Raw genomic sequence first — 15,631 nt, forward strand, 5'->3', positions numbered from 1 at the left:
TGGCCTGGGAGGGGAGGGGAGCTGACGTCCACATGGACAGCGAGAGACGCGAAGCCCAGGAGGTCAGTGCAGGGTTAGGCCACTGCTCTAGGCGCCCATCTCCCACATAAGAGCGTCAGTTCCGGTCCTGGCTGCCGCACCTACAATCCTGCTTCTAATGGGCACCCTGGGGTGCAGCAGATGATAGCTCAAGGACTTGGGACCCTGCACCCGCCTGAAGAGCTGGATGGAGTTCCTGGCTCCAGGCTTCAGCCTGGCCCAGCCCTGGCTGACGCAGGCATTTGGGGAATATTTGGGTAATAAACCAGCTGATGGAAGACCTCTCTCTTGCTCGCTCGCTCACTTGCTCTGCCTATAAAGTAAATGAAAAATAAAAATAAACTTAAAAAAAAAAAAAGACAGAAACTAAGGCTGGAAGGGGAGACGGATGGAGGGCGGGGCTGTGACCCCAGCGAGGGGGCCTGGAAGGCCTCCCTGAGAAGCCACGCTGGGGCAGGCGCAGCAGGCGAGGAGCCTTCAAGCCCAGGAGCGGCCAGCGCAGACGCAAGCTCGGGGAGGCCAGAGAGTGACAGGCGGCGGCAAAGGAGAAGGCCCGGCGTGGGAGGCCAGGACCCCTTGAAGCAGAGAGTGCCACGATGGGACTGCAGGTGTACAGGGATGGTGCTGATGCGGGGGGGCAGGGGCAGGGGCAGGCACGCACGGCAGCGCCGGCCGGCAGTTGATGGCAAGTCCTGACACGAGCAGTTTGGAGGGGCAGGGTCGGGGGGAAAGGAGCAGCTCGGCCCAAGGCCCTGAGGGGAGACATCTCCCGGACACTTACGCGGGCAGTGAGGCAACAGCCTGGTGTTCAGCACAGAGGACAAATCGAGGCACACATTCAGGCATGGAATTTAAAGCATGAAATTATCCAAGAGCCCAAAGGGCCGAAGGAAGACAGAGCTGTGTCCTGGGGGCAGGGACAGGGCCAGGCTGGGGGGGAGCTGAGGAGCCACTGCAAAGCCACACAGGTGTACACCCCTCAGCCAAGGACAGGGTGGCATGGGGGAGTGGCAGCAGGGGGAGATGAACTCTCCAGGGCGACTGAGCACCCAAGCACCCTGGCCTTGGTGTCTCACCCTAACCTCTGCTACAGACAACCTGGGCTCCTGGGAGGAGCAGCTGCCGCCAGGGCTGAGGCAGGCAAGCTGAAATGCGATGCCAGCCAGAGTGACAGCCACCAAGTCCACAGACAGCGACCACAGGCAGAGGCGAGAGGGAAGGGGCAGCAGGGCCGAGGTGTGCGGAGGGACAGACGCCGCCGTGCCCTCGGAGCATCTCCACAAGTGACCGGCGATTCGCACCAAAGAGCAGAGCTGAAGGAAGGGTGCAGAAAGCCGGCAGACACCAACAGAGAGCTGACCGGGCTGCACGGACAGCGACAGCGACAGCGACACCGGAGCCTCCTGCTGGGACCTGCTGGAGGGTGGGAGCGTCGACTGCAGGCGCTCCCCCGAGTGTGGGGTCTCCCTCTGCTCCGAGTCCGGTCTGACACGGGGCAGGGAGGGGGCAACAGCGGCCCATGGCAGAGGCCATCCGCGCAGGGGAGCAGCCGGGGGCACCAGCAGAGCCCGAACGGGGTGAGAGAGGCGTCCAGACACCAGGGGCCCGGCGGGCGCACGGAACTCGGAGCTCAAAGGAGCAGGGCTGGGCGATGGCGGGAGAGCAGCTGCTCATGCAGGGACTGAGCAGCCAGCGTGGAGGGCCAGGAGCCAAGCTCCCCACTCCGAGGAAAGGAGCCAGAGACGGAAACGGAGGAGGCCGGGACCAGGCCTGGGGTGCTGGGCTGCGGACAGCAGCGCAGCAAACAACGCTCTGAGTGTGTCTGCCGACGGCTGACCCAGAGCTGCGGGAGGGCAGTCACAGCTCGATCTGGGTATCTGAGTACGCGCGAAAGCCAGGGCGTGCTCCAAAGATGACGGGAACAGGTGAAAAGCCACAGAAGCTCCGGTTCCGACCCGGAGAGGCAGCGTGTCGGCAGAGCACAGCCGCCAAATCCAGCAGGAAGAGGGTGCGAGCTGTCCCGGCACCTTTCCCAAACGCTCGCTCGTCACACAGGCAAAGTGAAGCCTCTCAGTGCAGGGGCCCAGGGCCTAGCGAACACTCCAGAACAGGCCGCAGAGCCACGTGTCGCGTGACAGGGCGCCCCGGGAAGAACACAGCACCACTTCCTGCCAGGGACACATGACCTGAACCTCATGAGAAAGTAGCCGACAAACCCAGAAAACACCAGCCCGTGGGGCCGGCGCTGTGGTGTAGCGGGTAAGGCTGCCACCTGCAGTGCTGGCATCCCATTCGTGTGCCGGTTCAAGTCCCAGCTACTCCACTTCCGATCCAGCTCTCTACTGGGAAAGCAGAAGACGGCCCAAGTGCTTGGGCCCTGCTCTTGCGTGGGAGAACCGGAAGCAGCTCCTAGCTCCTGGCTTCAGATCGGCCCAGCTCTGGCTGTCGTGGCCATTTGCAGGGTGAACCAGCGATGGAAGACCTCTCTCTCTCTCTCTAACTCTGCCTTTCAAATAAATTTTTTAAAAAAAGAAGACTGGCCCATCATTTTTTAAGTTGCAAGGTCATGGGACTTGAGGAGAGCCTAAGAAACTCCCAGAAAAAGGAGACCAAGGACACAGGACCCCCAGATCAACACATGGTTCTAAACCACACCCTCTGCCGGGACAGAACCGGGACGGCAAGGTACATCTGGTATCTAGTCCACATCTTGCCCTGGTCTCATCTTGGCAACAGGGAGAGCGTCCTCGAGCTCAGGGACCACACGCAAACGTGCCGGAGGATGGTCAGACAAGACATCGGGTTCAGGAGGAACGTTCCTTGGCCTAGACTCGCACTTCTCTCCCGTCTGCCACAGGCAGCAGGTGGTCACGCCGGGCACTCACCGTTTCGGGGTCTTCGAGGGGCTCGTCCAGCTCGGCGTAGGTCAGAATGGTGTACCCTTTGCAGACCCGCCACAGCATTTTCTCAAATGCTTCCACTTTTCCTTGGTTAATCAGGCCAGACACAAACCTGTGAGACAACACAGACCACCCAGAGGCAGTTAGAGGCAACCAAGAGGAGTGAGGAAGACAATCATTTCCAGCCAAATGGTGAGGCAGCCCCAAGCTCTCCAACTGCAGACACCTGACACGCTGCACAGAATTTATGTTAATGCTTGTTTATTTATTTACTTATTTATGCGAAAGGCAGAGTGATAGAGAGTGAGAGACACGGAGACAGAGTTCTTCCATCTGCTGGTTGGCAGACAGCCCAACCAACAGAAGCCAGAAGCCTGTATGTAGCGCCATCCTGGTCTCCCAGGTGGGCAGCAGGGGCCCAAGAACTTGGAACACCTTTCCGCTGCCTTCCCGGGCGCATCAGCAGGGAGCTGAATCGGAAGCAGAGCAGCCGAGACTCGAAGCAGATGCTCCAATACGAGACGCCAACATCACAAGTGGTGGTTTAACCCACTGCACCACAAAACCCCACCCCACAGAGAGTGCTTTTTAAAATACGTTTAAATGGCGGCCGAGCCAGGAGTAAACAGAAACTCCTGGAGTCAAAACCTGAGACAGACAGTCTGGTGCTTAGGGCAGGCCTGGGCGCCTGGGCAAGAACCGATCTCCCCAAGGCAGCACCTGTCCACACCCAGAGCACTTGCACAGGGGACCACGAGTAAGCTGGTGTGCTTCAGTTTGGATCTGCACGGAGGCAGAGTCTCCCCTGAGAACTGATCAGCGTGGGTTAGAATTCACCCAGGTTTGGGGCTTGCGTTCACAACGCGGGGCCGGCGCGCTGGCGCAGCAGAGGAAGCTGTCACTTGTGACGCCGGCATCCCACATCAGACTGCCGGTTTGCAATCCGGCTGCGCCACTTCCAACCCAGCTCCCTGTTAACGCACCTGGGAAAGCAGCAGAAGACGGCCCAAGCACTAGGGCACCTGCACCCACGAGGGAGACCCTCCTGGCCCAGCTCTGGCTGTTGTGGCCATTTGAGAAGTGAACCAGGGACTGAAGATCTCCCTCCCCCTCTCCCTCTCTGTGGCTCTACCTTTCAAATACATGAATAAATCTGTTCTTTTAAAATGTGCACTCCCTGCACAGTCAGAACACCAACAGAGAGCCCGCCCTGAGGGGCAGACGTGCAGCGGCTGCGGGCCAGAGGGCGTGCTCGGACTCTCCCAGCCCTGCCGATGAGGAAATGAGAAACGATGAGGAAATGAGAAACGTAAGCTTGCGAGCATTTCTGTAAATATTCACAAACTGTAAATCACAGGTCACACAGGGAGGTGGGCTGCCACCAGTTCAAGTGAGCAAACAAACAGGAGAAAAGGCCAAAGGAAAGCGGCATGAAGCAGGACCAACGAAGACAAACGGCCCGGCCCGGCCCGGCCCGGCCCGGCCCCCGCGATCCCGGCAAGCGACAAGACCTCTCCCTCCAGCCGTACCCTGCCTAGTCGACAAGCTGAGCACAGGAGGGCGGCGGCGTCCGGAACACCCCCTCACCCAGCGCAGGCTCAGCCACGGGAAGGCTCACGGCCCCGGCACTGCCACCTACCCTAGTTTGGCTCCCAGCCTCTGCATGTTGTAGTCCAGCAAAGAATCATTCTCCAAGGAAGGGAATTCTTCGTAAGTGGGTTCAAACTAGAAAGAGACAGAGCAAACCACGCACGTCTCATTAAAAGTCACACTTTATTTCTCATGCCATCTTTTTTTAAAGAATTATTTTATTTCTTTGAAAGAGTTACAGAGAGAGGCAGAGCCAGAGAGAGAGAGGTCTTCTGTTCCACTGGTTTACTCCCCAAATGACCGCAACAGCCAAAGCTGAGCTGATCTGAAGCCAGGAGCCAGGAGCTTCTTCTGGGTCTCCCACGTGGGTGCAGGGGCCCAAGGACTTGGACCATCTTCCACTGCTTTCCCAGGCCACAGAGAGCTGGATCGTAAGAGGAGCAGCCGGGACTAGAACCAGCGCCCATATGGGATGCCGGTGCTTCAGGTTGGGGCTTTACCCACTACACCACAGCGCCAGCCCCTCTCAAGCCATTTTTCTAGACACATTCTCAGAACATCTTACTTAGAGCCGCTGTGAAGGCTGCATAACTTGGCTCTGATAAATAAGGAGACACTTCTGCATCCCTTCCTTGGAAGGCACCTGAGGAGTTCTATGTAAGAGCAGTTAAAACTGACGTCACCGCCCTAGTCCGAGCGGCGATGAGTGCGTCAGAGGCCACGGCTTGGTCACGGGAGCGCGAGATGACATGGACTTTCCTGTCACACACCACAGAGCACAAGTGACGTCCCTGCTCTCAGTGCCTCGGAATAACCGTGCTGTTCAGTCTCACAGAGAGGCTGTTCACAGGGTGGGCATTTGACAGAGGCCCTGCAGAACACCCCTCAGGAGGCCTGCGTCCTGTCTCAAGGTGCCCGGTGGAAGTCTTGGGTTCACTCCCACGCCAGCTCCCTGTAACGCACCTGGGACGCGGCAGGTGGTGGCTCAAGCCCCTGCATCCCCACCACCCACGTGGGAGACCCGGACGAGTTCCGGGTTCCTGGTTTTGGTCTGGCCCGGCCCGGGCCGCTGAAGGCATTTGGGAAGCGAGCCAGTAGCTGGAGGATCTGTCTCTGTCTCTGCCTTTCAAATAAGTAATTTTTTAAATGGGGGGGGGGGGGGGGGGGCAGTTTGTCAACTGCAGACTACAGCATTTTACACAAATGAAGCGTGTTCATTGCTAAAACCAACCCGCCCAGAACAAGGCTCCCGGGGCTTTTTAATTTCCTACGCTCGGGCAGCAGCAGCAGCACGCAGCGGCACAGGCGTGCTCCGTACCTCCACGCTGCGCTTGACGAAGGCCTTGGTGACCCGCAGCACGTGCGTGTACTCGACCAGCTCCAGCAGGTTCCTCCTCAGCTTCTCCTTGTTCCTCGTCACTTCCCGCAGCTCCACCTCCAGCTTCTGCAGCTGCTCCTGAAACACACGGCGGCTGCAGGCGACCCTAGACGACCCCGGACGACCCGGACCACCCCGGACCACCCGGCACAGCTCCAGGCACCCGCCCACCGGTACCAACACCAGCGGCGTTACAGCCAGAGCCGTGCACGGCAGACGGAGGCTTTGCCAACGCATCTCACCCGGGCCATCCGTGACGGCTGCAGGGCAGCAGCGGCTCCGAGCGGCCCGGCCCCTGCTGACCCACCCCACACGTCCGTCTCCCTCTCCACCTGGGTCCCCTTTACTTCAGCAACACAGAACTGTGCTGAGACCATCTCCCCTGAACGGGTACTCCCTTAGTCCCCAGCTTAAGATTTTCTGTGCGATTAATTGGGCATAAAAATTCGAGAATAATTCTTCGTTACTAATGAGTTTATCAGCAGCAGGTGCGTATCCCGGGGCCAGGACACCAGTTCAGACGCCTGTGTCCCATGCTGCAGCGCCTGAGTTTGACTCCCGGCTCTCACTCTGGCTCTTGGCTCCTGCTTCCCACAGCGCAGACCCTGGGAGCAGCAGTGATGGTTCAAGCGACTGGGGTCCTGCCACCCACACGGCGGGAGCTCCCAGCTCCTGGCTCCGGCAGGCATTTGGGGACTGGACCCGCAGTTGGGAACACATGAGCACTCTCACCCTGTCTCTCTCTCTCTCTCTCTCCCTCTCTCTCTACCCCACCCACGTCTCTCTACTCTCAAATTATGTTTAATTTTTTTAAATGAGTTTACCAGCACAGCAACTGAGGAAAACAGTACGGCTGTTCCTCTGCAGGCTACAGCAGAACCAGCACGCGCCCCAGCAATCCCACTGCCGGGCGCAGAGCCTCACTCCGCTGCAGGGGCACCTCGCTCCCAGCTCACTGCAGCCGACACGGGAGGGCGTGCGTGCACACTGGGACTCTCAGGTGCAGCAGCGTGGCACCACCACGTGAGGTGACACGAGCCAGGCACAGAGACAAGCGCCACATGACCTCACTAACGCGCAGAGCCTTTCAACACGGGTGGCAACAGGAAGCTCACAGCACAGTGGCGCTTACCGGAGCTGCGGAGGGAAGAGGGCAGGCAGGGATGGGGAGGGCGAGTGGGCTCTAAGCCACAGGAGACGCAGGAGCAGTCCTGGGCCACTGCGCGGTGCGGTGACTAAAGATGACACTAACTACTGTAGCTTTCTCTAGTGAAAACAAGTCCCGGGGACAGGAGTGTGACTGTTTTCTCCACATAGAGATGTTCACAGGGCCAGACACACTCACTCTCCCTGCACACTACACGTGTCCACACAACGGAAACGTCACAGGATACCTCATAAGTATGACAATTGTTTACATGTCTGTTAAAAAACACTTCTAATGAAGAAATTAAGAGGGCCGGTGCTGTGGCACAGTGGGTAAAGCCGCCACCTGCACTGCCAGCATCCCATATGGGCACCAGTTTGAGACCCGGCTGCTCCACTTCTGACCCAGCTCCCTGCTATGTCCTGGGAAAGCAGTGGAAGATGGCCCAAGCGCTTGGGCCCCTGCACCCGTGTGGGAGACCCGGAAGAAGTTCCTGGCTCCTGGCTTCAAATCAGCCCAGCTCCAACCATTGCGACCATTTGGGGAGTGAACCAGCAGATGGAAAACCTCTCTCTCTCTCTGCCTCAGCCTCTCTGTAACTCTGCCTTTCAAACAAATAAATAAATCTTTAAGAGAAAATTAAGAACTGACAAAACTACATGCAAGATAACCCTAATAAGGCGTTGCAAAACTAAGCATCACAGCCGTGGAGGCAGGGCTCTGTAAAACCAGTCAGCGATCGAAGAACGCCCCTCTCAACAAACCCCCTAGCACACCACATCCAGGACTGCGTGCGGCTGTGTAAGCACCGCCCACAGCCATCAGCACGTCTGTGGTCACCTCGTCCCCACCCCATCTGACAGGCCACACCACATGCCTGCCTCCTCCTCTCTCCCAAGGCCACTCAGCCCACATCACTGGCCTTCCTCCAGGTAAACAGAGCGGCCCTGGTCCCACGGCGGGAGCTGTCTCACAAGAGCCCCCGCGAGCTCTGGCTTGGGTCCACAGTGATGAACCAGAGGATGACACGGAACCCGACGTGGCCGCCTCGCAGGGGGACGCCGACACACAACACCCGACTGCGGGCACACGCTCCCTCCCAGCACACAGCCGTGAGTCCGGAGGGACCCTGGCTGCTGCCCGTCCCAGCAGATCACCACCTGGAAATCAAGGGGGCGGGCAGGGAGCGCAGGGACAAAGGGCAGGCCTGGGCGGCGAGCCCGGCGCGGGAATCTGCTTCCTGAGGCATCACCTGACCAGTGAGCGGGTGCCATGACCCCGGGGGACGGAGCCACGGCGCCGCCTTGAGAGGAAAGGCGGGAAGGCACCAGGCAGCACGGGTGTGTGTGTGTGTGTGTGTGTGCGCACCCAGACCGCCGCACGTCTCACCTCCATCTCCAGAACCTGCTTCAGGGGCGGTGCGGGAGGACTGGCCTCTCCCTCGGGAAGGGCGATATCCGCTCTGCTGATTTCCTGCACCAGGTACACTGGGGAAATCAAGTTAGCACACGAGCTACAACCCGCGAAGCCCAACCTCGTAAACGCACAAAGCCCCCGACCTGCAGGCACCGCCACGCCGAGGCTGCGGCCACAGGAAACCCTCCCAGCTCTCCCACTCCAGAACCACAGCAGATCCAGGGCAGCCCCAGGAGACGCCACCACGGCTTTCCAGCAGTCGTCCTTGGGAGCCGGGCCCCCAGGAAGTCCCCGAGCTCCAGCAGGCAGGGCACCCGGGGACAGGGTGGAAAGCCAGGCTCTCGGCGACTCCCGGGGCAGCCCTCGTGCCGGGACGCGGGACGACCGGTCTGCCCTGGCAACTTAAGGAAAAACTGGATTTGTGAAACAAACAGCACACCAGCCAGAACCAACTTCCTTCCTTTAGCTTGTGTTTTCAATCCTGTGGGGAGCCCTCTTCCTCAGGACCGAAGCCACGGCACCTGCTGAAGTGCCTGCCAGGCCTACCTCCGAGAAGTGTTACCACCTGGAGAGTGGGCCAAGGCGTGAGCGCGGGATGGGGAGGAAGACAAAGCAGTCTTCCCAAGGACACGGCAAAGGCAGCACGGGCTTTCACGGCTTCCGATGGACACAAACGGCTTTAAGCAATTTACAGCCAACTTCACTTCCGAATTCCGTTTTTTATTTTTATGTTTAGTGTGCATCCCTTTAGAAACAGTTTAAGCTACAGGAAGTCCTAGACACATCTCAGGGGTCATCACCTTTGCCCTCTCACTCCCCACTGACCCACACGTGTTTAAAAGACAAGGACACAACGTCGCCCACAAACACACCCCAAGGAGTAACTGGTACAAAAGGGAACGGACCTCCAATGGCCGCAAGTTACTGCTAATGTCAAGCATGTAAAACCCAGGGCTGACGTGGTGCAGCGGGCTGAAGCCACCACTTGCAACCCCCTCGTCCCCTATCAGAGCGCTGGGTCACGTCCCCGGCTGCTCTGCTCCCACTCCAGCTTCTGACTGATGTGCTGGGAAGGCGGAAGTGCTGTCACCCATGTGGGAAACGGATGAAATTCCTGGCTCCTGGCTCCAGCCTGGCCCAGACCTGGCTGTTGCAGCCATTTTGGGGAGTGAATCAGTGGAGATCTCTCTGTCTCTCTCTCTGCCTTTCAAATAAGTAAGTAAATCTTTAAAATATACACATGACATTCAAACTTCCAGAAGTCATTCTGAAAGTCGTGCTTCCTCCCCACCCCACGTCTTCTAATTCTTCTACAAAGTCTGTACTCCAGCCAAATGTCTGTCATTTCCCCTCTTTTAATGTTTATTTTATTTATTTGAAAGACAGAGAGAGAGAAGTCTTCCATCTGCTGGTCCTCTCCCCAGAAGGCTGCAACAGCCAGAGCTGAGCCGATCTGAAGCCAGGAGCCAAGAACTTCCCCCAGGTCCCCTACTTCAAGGATGGGGGGCCAGCACTGTGGCATGGCAGGCTAAGCCTCTGCGGTAGCGCTGGCATCCCATACGGGCGGCTGCTCCACTTCCAGTCCAGCTCCCTGCTAATGCCTAGGCCCTGTACCTACATGGGAGACTCGGAGGAACCTCCTGGCTCCAGATGGGCCCAGCTCTGGCCATTGCATCCATTTAGGGAGTGAGCCAGCGGATGGAAGACCACTCTGTCTGTAGCTCTGCCTCTCAAACAGATGAATAAATCTTTAACAAACAAAACAAGGATGGATCTGTAAACAACTACTTGAGGCTAAGAAGTTAAAGGCTTTAGAGATGAAGGAGGCAGCCCTGGGTGCTGAGTCTGTTACTGGCTAACAATATGAGCTGCCCTGCCCTGCCCTGCCCCGCCCTGCCCCGCACCTGCGAAGGAGGCCCTGGAGGAACGACCGTCAATGTGTCCGCCAGGCTGCCTTTGCGCCCTGACCTAATCTGACATTAATATATTAAGGTATAAATAATATTTTTAAGCTAACAAACCACAGAAGATTGGCTACCTTAATACCAGGAAATTCTCTGCAGCCATTAAAAACAGCAAGTGAGCTGCCCCCCGCCCTCCCCGCCTCCATCTTTATTTGAGAGGCAGGGAGGGGTGGGGGAGAGAGCTCTCCCCCACCCACTGGTTTACTCTTCAAAGGCTTACAGAGGCTGAGGCTGGGCTGCAGCCAGAGCCAGGAGCCAGGAACTCAATCCAGGTCTCCCGTGTGGGTGGCGGGGACCCAACTAAGCGAGCCATCACCAGGGCCTCCCAGGGCCTAAACCAGCAGGAAGCCGCAACAGGGGACGCGGCCACCTGAGTCTCCGGCCCAACTCGCCCCCACGAGTTTATGGACAGGAAGACGCTACGGAAAGCTCTCTTTAGTAAAGAACAAGGGTAACAGAAGACCCTCCCATGGTCTCCGTAACCCTGCTTCTGCAGACGGCAGGCGAGGTCTGGATCAATCTGCACGACAACAGAGCCACTACCGGAGCACGACCTTTCCTCTCTGCCTTCCGGTACTTTCTACAACGATCCGGTTCACTTTCATGAACACCATCAAGCTGTCAAACGGAAAGTGAACTTACCCAATATTCGCTCCAGCTCTTCACACCTCTTCACCTCACCAACAAATTTTCTTTGAAAAGAACTTACATTCTGGTTGAGCTGAAAGATGAAAAATCTGCTTTACTCTTCTAAAACATGAAAATGCATTTTATTTTTAACACAAACGCTATTGCTGTGGGTGTGGGGAAGCGGGCCCCACTTCCACCCTCCTGGATGGGCCATGAGCCACATGGCTCCTATGCCATCATCCAAAAAGTCCCAAAAATATCCCTTGGCCCAGGGGCCGGCACTGTGGCGCAGTGGGTTGAAGCCCTGCCCGCGGCGCCGGCATCCTATATGGGCGCTGGTTCAAGTCCCAGCTGCTCCTCTTCCGATCCAGCTCTCTGCGACGGCCCGGGAAAACAGTGGAAGATGGCCCAAGTCCTTGGGCCCCTGCACCCACATGGGAGACCCGGAAGACGCTCCTGGCTTCGGATCGGTGCAGGTCCAGCCATTGCGGTCATCTGGGGAGTGAACCAGCAGATGGATACCTCTCTGTCTCTACCTCTCTCTGTAACTCTGTCTTTCAAATAAATAAAATAAATCTTAAAAAAAAAAAAATCCCTCGGCCCAGAAACACCCCACCCAGAAAGCGCATTGCTGCAGCAGGTTGACCCCAGAACCCCACACGGAAGCGCCAGCTCCAGTCTCGGCTGCTCTGCTTCCAGTCCAGCTTCCCGCTAATGCACCCATGCAGGCAATGAAGACGGCCCGAAGACAGCCTGGGAACTTGGGTCCCTGCCACCCACGGGAGACCCAGAAGAAACTCCTGGCTTCAGGCCAGCGAAGCCCTGAGCATTACAAACGCCTGGGCAGCGAGCCAGCACACAGAAGACACCTCGCTCTGTCTCTCCCTCTTTCCCTCTGTAACTCAGCCCACGTGCAGACCATGCCCAGGAGGCGGAGCAGTGGTGGCCGGGGCGGTGGGGCCGGCTCGAGACGAGGGCTCTCTGTACTTGGGCACGAGGACTCCTGGGTGACCGCCCTACACCGGACTGCGGGGATGGCTCTGAAAACCACGACTTGCACACCTGAAATGGGTGAGTCCTGGCACACAGCTTTATGCAGCTGAACAGAAACTGATGTTCAGCCACACAACTGACCAATGTGAATAACAAAAACCAATGTTTTAGATGACCCGGACTTTGATTATATTAAGAAATGTTTTATTAAGATTTTCAGGTATGATAATAATGTTAAGCCTATGACTTTTTAAAAATCCTAATTTTTTTTTTTTTTAATTTTTTGACAGGCAGAGTGGACAGTGAGAGAGAAAGACAGAGAGAAAGGTCTTCCTTTGCCGTTGGTTCACTCTCCAATGGCCGCCGCGGCCAGCGTGCTGCAGCCAGCGCACCGCGCTGATCCGATGGCAGGAGCCAGGAGCCAGGTGCTTTTCCTGGTCTCCCATGGGGTGCAGGGCCCAAGCACCTGGGCCATCCTCCAGTGCACTCCCTGGCCACAGCAGAGAGCTGGCCTGGAAGAGGGGCAACCGGGACAGAATCCGGCGCCCCAACCGGGACTAGAACCTGGTGTCCCGGCGCCGCTAGGCGGAGGATTAGCCTAGTGAGCTGCGGCGCCGGCCAATTTTTTAAAATTTATTTGAAAGACAGAGACAGACAGACACCTCCCATCCACCAGTTCCCTCCCCACAACCGCAGGGGCTGGACCGAGTCGGAGCCGCAGCACAGAGCTCCACCCAGGCCTCCCACGTGGGCGCTCCTGCACCAGGGCCCACCCCATGGCTACTAGACACACTCACTGAAATATTAAAGTATATGTCTTTGGGTTTACTTCATCCAGTTTGGGAGAGGGGAAGGGGTGAACAAGTGGCCGTCACTCTACATTATGGGACCCGGGGGTCACTGTGCCCTTGTCTCCACTTCTTACAACACAGAGCTTAAAAAAATTAAACATTTAATGTTTAATGAAATTAAGAAATTGTCGAGATTTGTGTATAAAAGGCAGATTAAGGATACTCAATGTGAGTTAACTATATAAAAACATAAATGAAAACATTAGTAGAGAAATGATCCACATTACAGAAAGGTGAGGAGTTACTCCCTGAGTTATGGGATCCTGCGGTCTGCATTTCTACAACAGACACATACGGCTTCTGTAGTTAAAAATAAAATCAGACCAATCATTTTTTTTATTTTTTATTTTTATTTATTTATTTTTATTTATTTATTTATTTTACAGGCAGAGTGGACAGTGAGAGAGAGAGAGAGACAGAGAGAAAGTTCTTCCTTTTGCCGTTGGTTCACCCTCCAATGGCCGCCGCGGCCGGCGCGCTGCGGCCGGCGCACCGCGCTGATCCGATGGCAGGAGCCAGGAGCCAGGTGCTTTTCCTGGTCTCCCATGGGGTGCAGGGCCCAAGCACCTGGGCCATCCTCCACTGCACTCCCTGGCCACAGCAGAGGGCTGGCCTGGAAGAGGGGCAACCGGGACAGAATCCGGCGCCCCGACCGGGACTAGAACCCGGTGTGCCGGCGCCGCTAGGCGGAGGATTAGCCTAGTGAGCCGCGGCGCCGGCCTCAGACCAATCATTTTTGCTGGAAGCATTTAACACGAGACTGTCTCGTTCCGCCCAGGGCTCGTCCTGGGCACCCTCAGAAACACTCAGACAACCGCTCGGCAGGAAGGTCCTCCCAGCACCGGGGAAGCGGGCGCTCCCAGTCTCAGTTCTTGGTCAGTTTTTTTGTTTTTTTTAGAATTAAGCAGAAGATAATTCCAATTTCACTTCTGTTTGTCACCTTCTCATTCCTTTCTGGAGGTCAGATAAAGCCACCAGTTCCGAGTCCCTGACGACAGACGCTACCCTACCTGCAGAGTAAGAACGGGAAAGGGAAGCGATGCGGCCGCCGTCCGTTTCCCCCTGCCCCGGCAGCAGAGTAACTAACTGCACAGCACGCCCCACACCCAGGGGCTTCCTGACACTGGCTGGCCACCGTCAGCTCACATACACTGCCTCTCCGCTGTGGGGCTTCTTCTACAAAGTTAAGTTTCAGTTTTGGGTTTTTTTTCCCCTTTTGAAGGCCTACAGTATAAAACACATTTCAAGAGAGATGCATCTGAGACAGGCATTTAACGGAGATCCCGGGCCCTGGCACCACCGGCACCGATATCCCCGCGTGGTCTTCCCGTTCCAGCAGCTCCAAGCGTGAGATGAGCTTTCCCAGACGAGACCTGCTGGCCAGCGCAGCGCCTGGCACCTGTCTTCCCGGGGCTTACCCCTGGCTGTCACCCACTCCCTTCCCCAGAGCCAAGCCAGCAAGAAGGACTGAATCAGCGAGAGCGGGAGGGAGGCGCCGCGCCCGCGGGCCCCGCAAGGAAGAGCCGGGCGCAGCATCCTGGCTTCAGCTTCCTCTGGACCCCAACGCCCTGCACCTAAGGCTGCCACCCAGCAACAGGAGCACCTGCTGGGATCTCTCGGTTCCCACTACGGGGCGGGCGGATCCGCCCCTGCCCTGCTGGGCTCAGCGCGGCACCTGCCAGCTCCAGGAACCAGGAAGAGCCCGGGACGCCTCCCCCACGCCTCGAGTCACCCCGGGACGCCAGACCTTGGGCAGGGTGCTCCCCCGGGAAGGCGGAGGGCGCTTAGGGCACAGCAGGCGGCGCAGGCGGGAGGCCGGAGCATCAGCTCCCTCCCGCCTCCTGCCAGAACTCGGGACTGGGGCCGCCCTGCGCACCAGCTGGGTCCCCAGTCAAGGCTTGTTCGGCCACTCCACAAGCGCCCTATTGACGGCCGAGGGGACCCAGCAGGCGACCAGTCAGGCAGGGGCCGCCGCCCGCTGGGCACACAGCTCCCTCCACCAACGCGCGGGGCTGCGGCCTCTCCCCGGCCGCTGCCAGCTCACTCCCCACAGCGAGGGCCCCTCTCCCCGAGGCCGGCCCGACGGCTCCCGAGGGCTGCACTTTCTGGCAGACCCGTCTCCCCGCCTCGGCGCCCTCTGCTCCCGCGAAGCGCCCACCATCACCCCACGGGGACGCCACGGGGTTTGCTCTCCGCGCGGCTCGGCGCCCCCCGCCCCGGGGAGACCCCGACCAGCAGCCCCACGAGCCGGGGTCGGCCGCCAGCTTCGCGGAAGCTCGGGGAGGAGGCAGGCCGGGGCCTCGCGTCCCCGCCCGGGAATGGGAACACGGGCGCGCCCTCCACGGCCGGGGGACACTCACGTCTCGGAACTGGACCAGGCCCTTCTCGCCCAGCGCGCTGAGGCACTCGTAGGCCGTGCCCGACTGCAGGAAGAGCTGCGCCAGGCACATGGGCTCGCTCCGGAACAGGGACCCCATGGCGGGCCCGCCGCGCGCTCAGCCGGGACGGCCCGGGCCTCGGGCTCTTCCTGGGCCTGGCCGCGGCCGCGCAGCATGGGGCGCCGGGCTGCGGGACCGGCCCGGGTCCTGCCACCGCGGCCGCGCTCCCGCCGCCGCCGCCGCCGCCGCCGCGCCAGCCAGGCCCCGCCCCCGAGCCGCGGCCGGTTCCGGTTCCGCCCCCGCGCCCCGCCCCACGCCGGCCGACCAATGGGTGAGCGGAGTTGG

At 58.6% G+C, this 15,631-nt stretch overlaps 1 protein-coding gene across 1 annotated transcript in view; it reads right to left on the reverse strand.

Moving 5' to 3' along the window:
• The window catches only part of ATP6V0A2 (ATPase H+ transporting V0 subunit a2), a 39,715-nt gene extending 24,150 nt beyond the window's left edge, over positions 1-15,565 (reverse strand). Inside the window, exons 1-6 of the mRNA XM_070066095.1 lie at positions 15,269-15,565; positions 11,077-11,155; positions 8,444-8,541; positions 5,848-5,985; positions 4,579-4,664; positions 2,925-3,051 (exon numbers count right to left, since the gene is read on the reverse strand). Of these exons, the coding sequence (XP_069922196.1) occupies positions 2,925-3,051; positions 4,579-4,664; positions 5,848-5,985; positions 8,444-8,541; positions 11,077-11,155; positions 15,269-15,385 (645 nt within the window). The 5' untranslated portion in view covers positions 15,386-15,565. The remainder of the gene's footprint in view (positions 1-2,924; positions 3,052-4,578; positions 4,665-5,847; positions 5,986-8,443; positions 8,542-11,076; positions 11,156-15,268) is intronic.
• Positions 15,566-15,631: the final 66 nt, after the last annotated feature.

This window comes from Oryctolagus cuniculus, chromosome 21 (genome assembly GCF_964237555.1).
Source record: "Oryctolagus cuniculus chromosome 21, mOryCun1.1, whole genome shotgun sequence".
NCBI lineage: Eukaryota > Metazoa > Chordata > Mammalia > Lagomorpha > Leporidae > Oryctolagus > Oryctolagus cuniculus.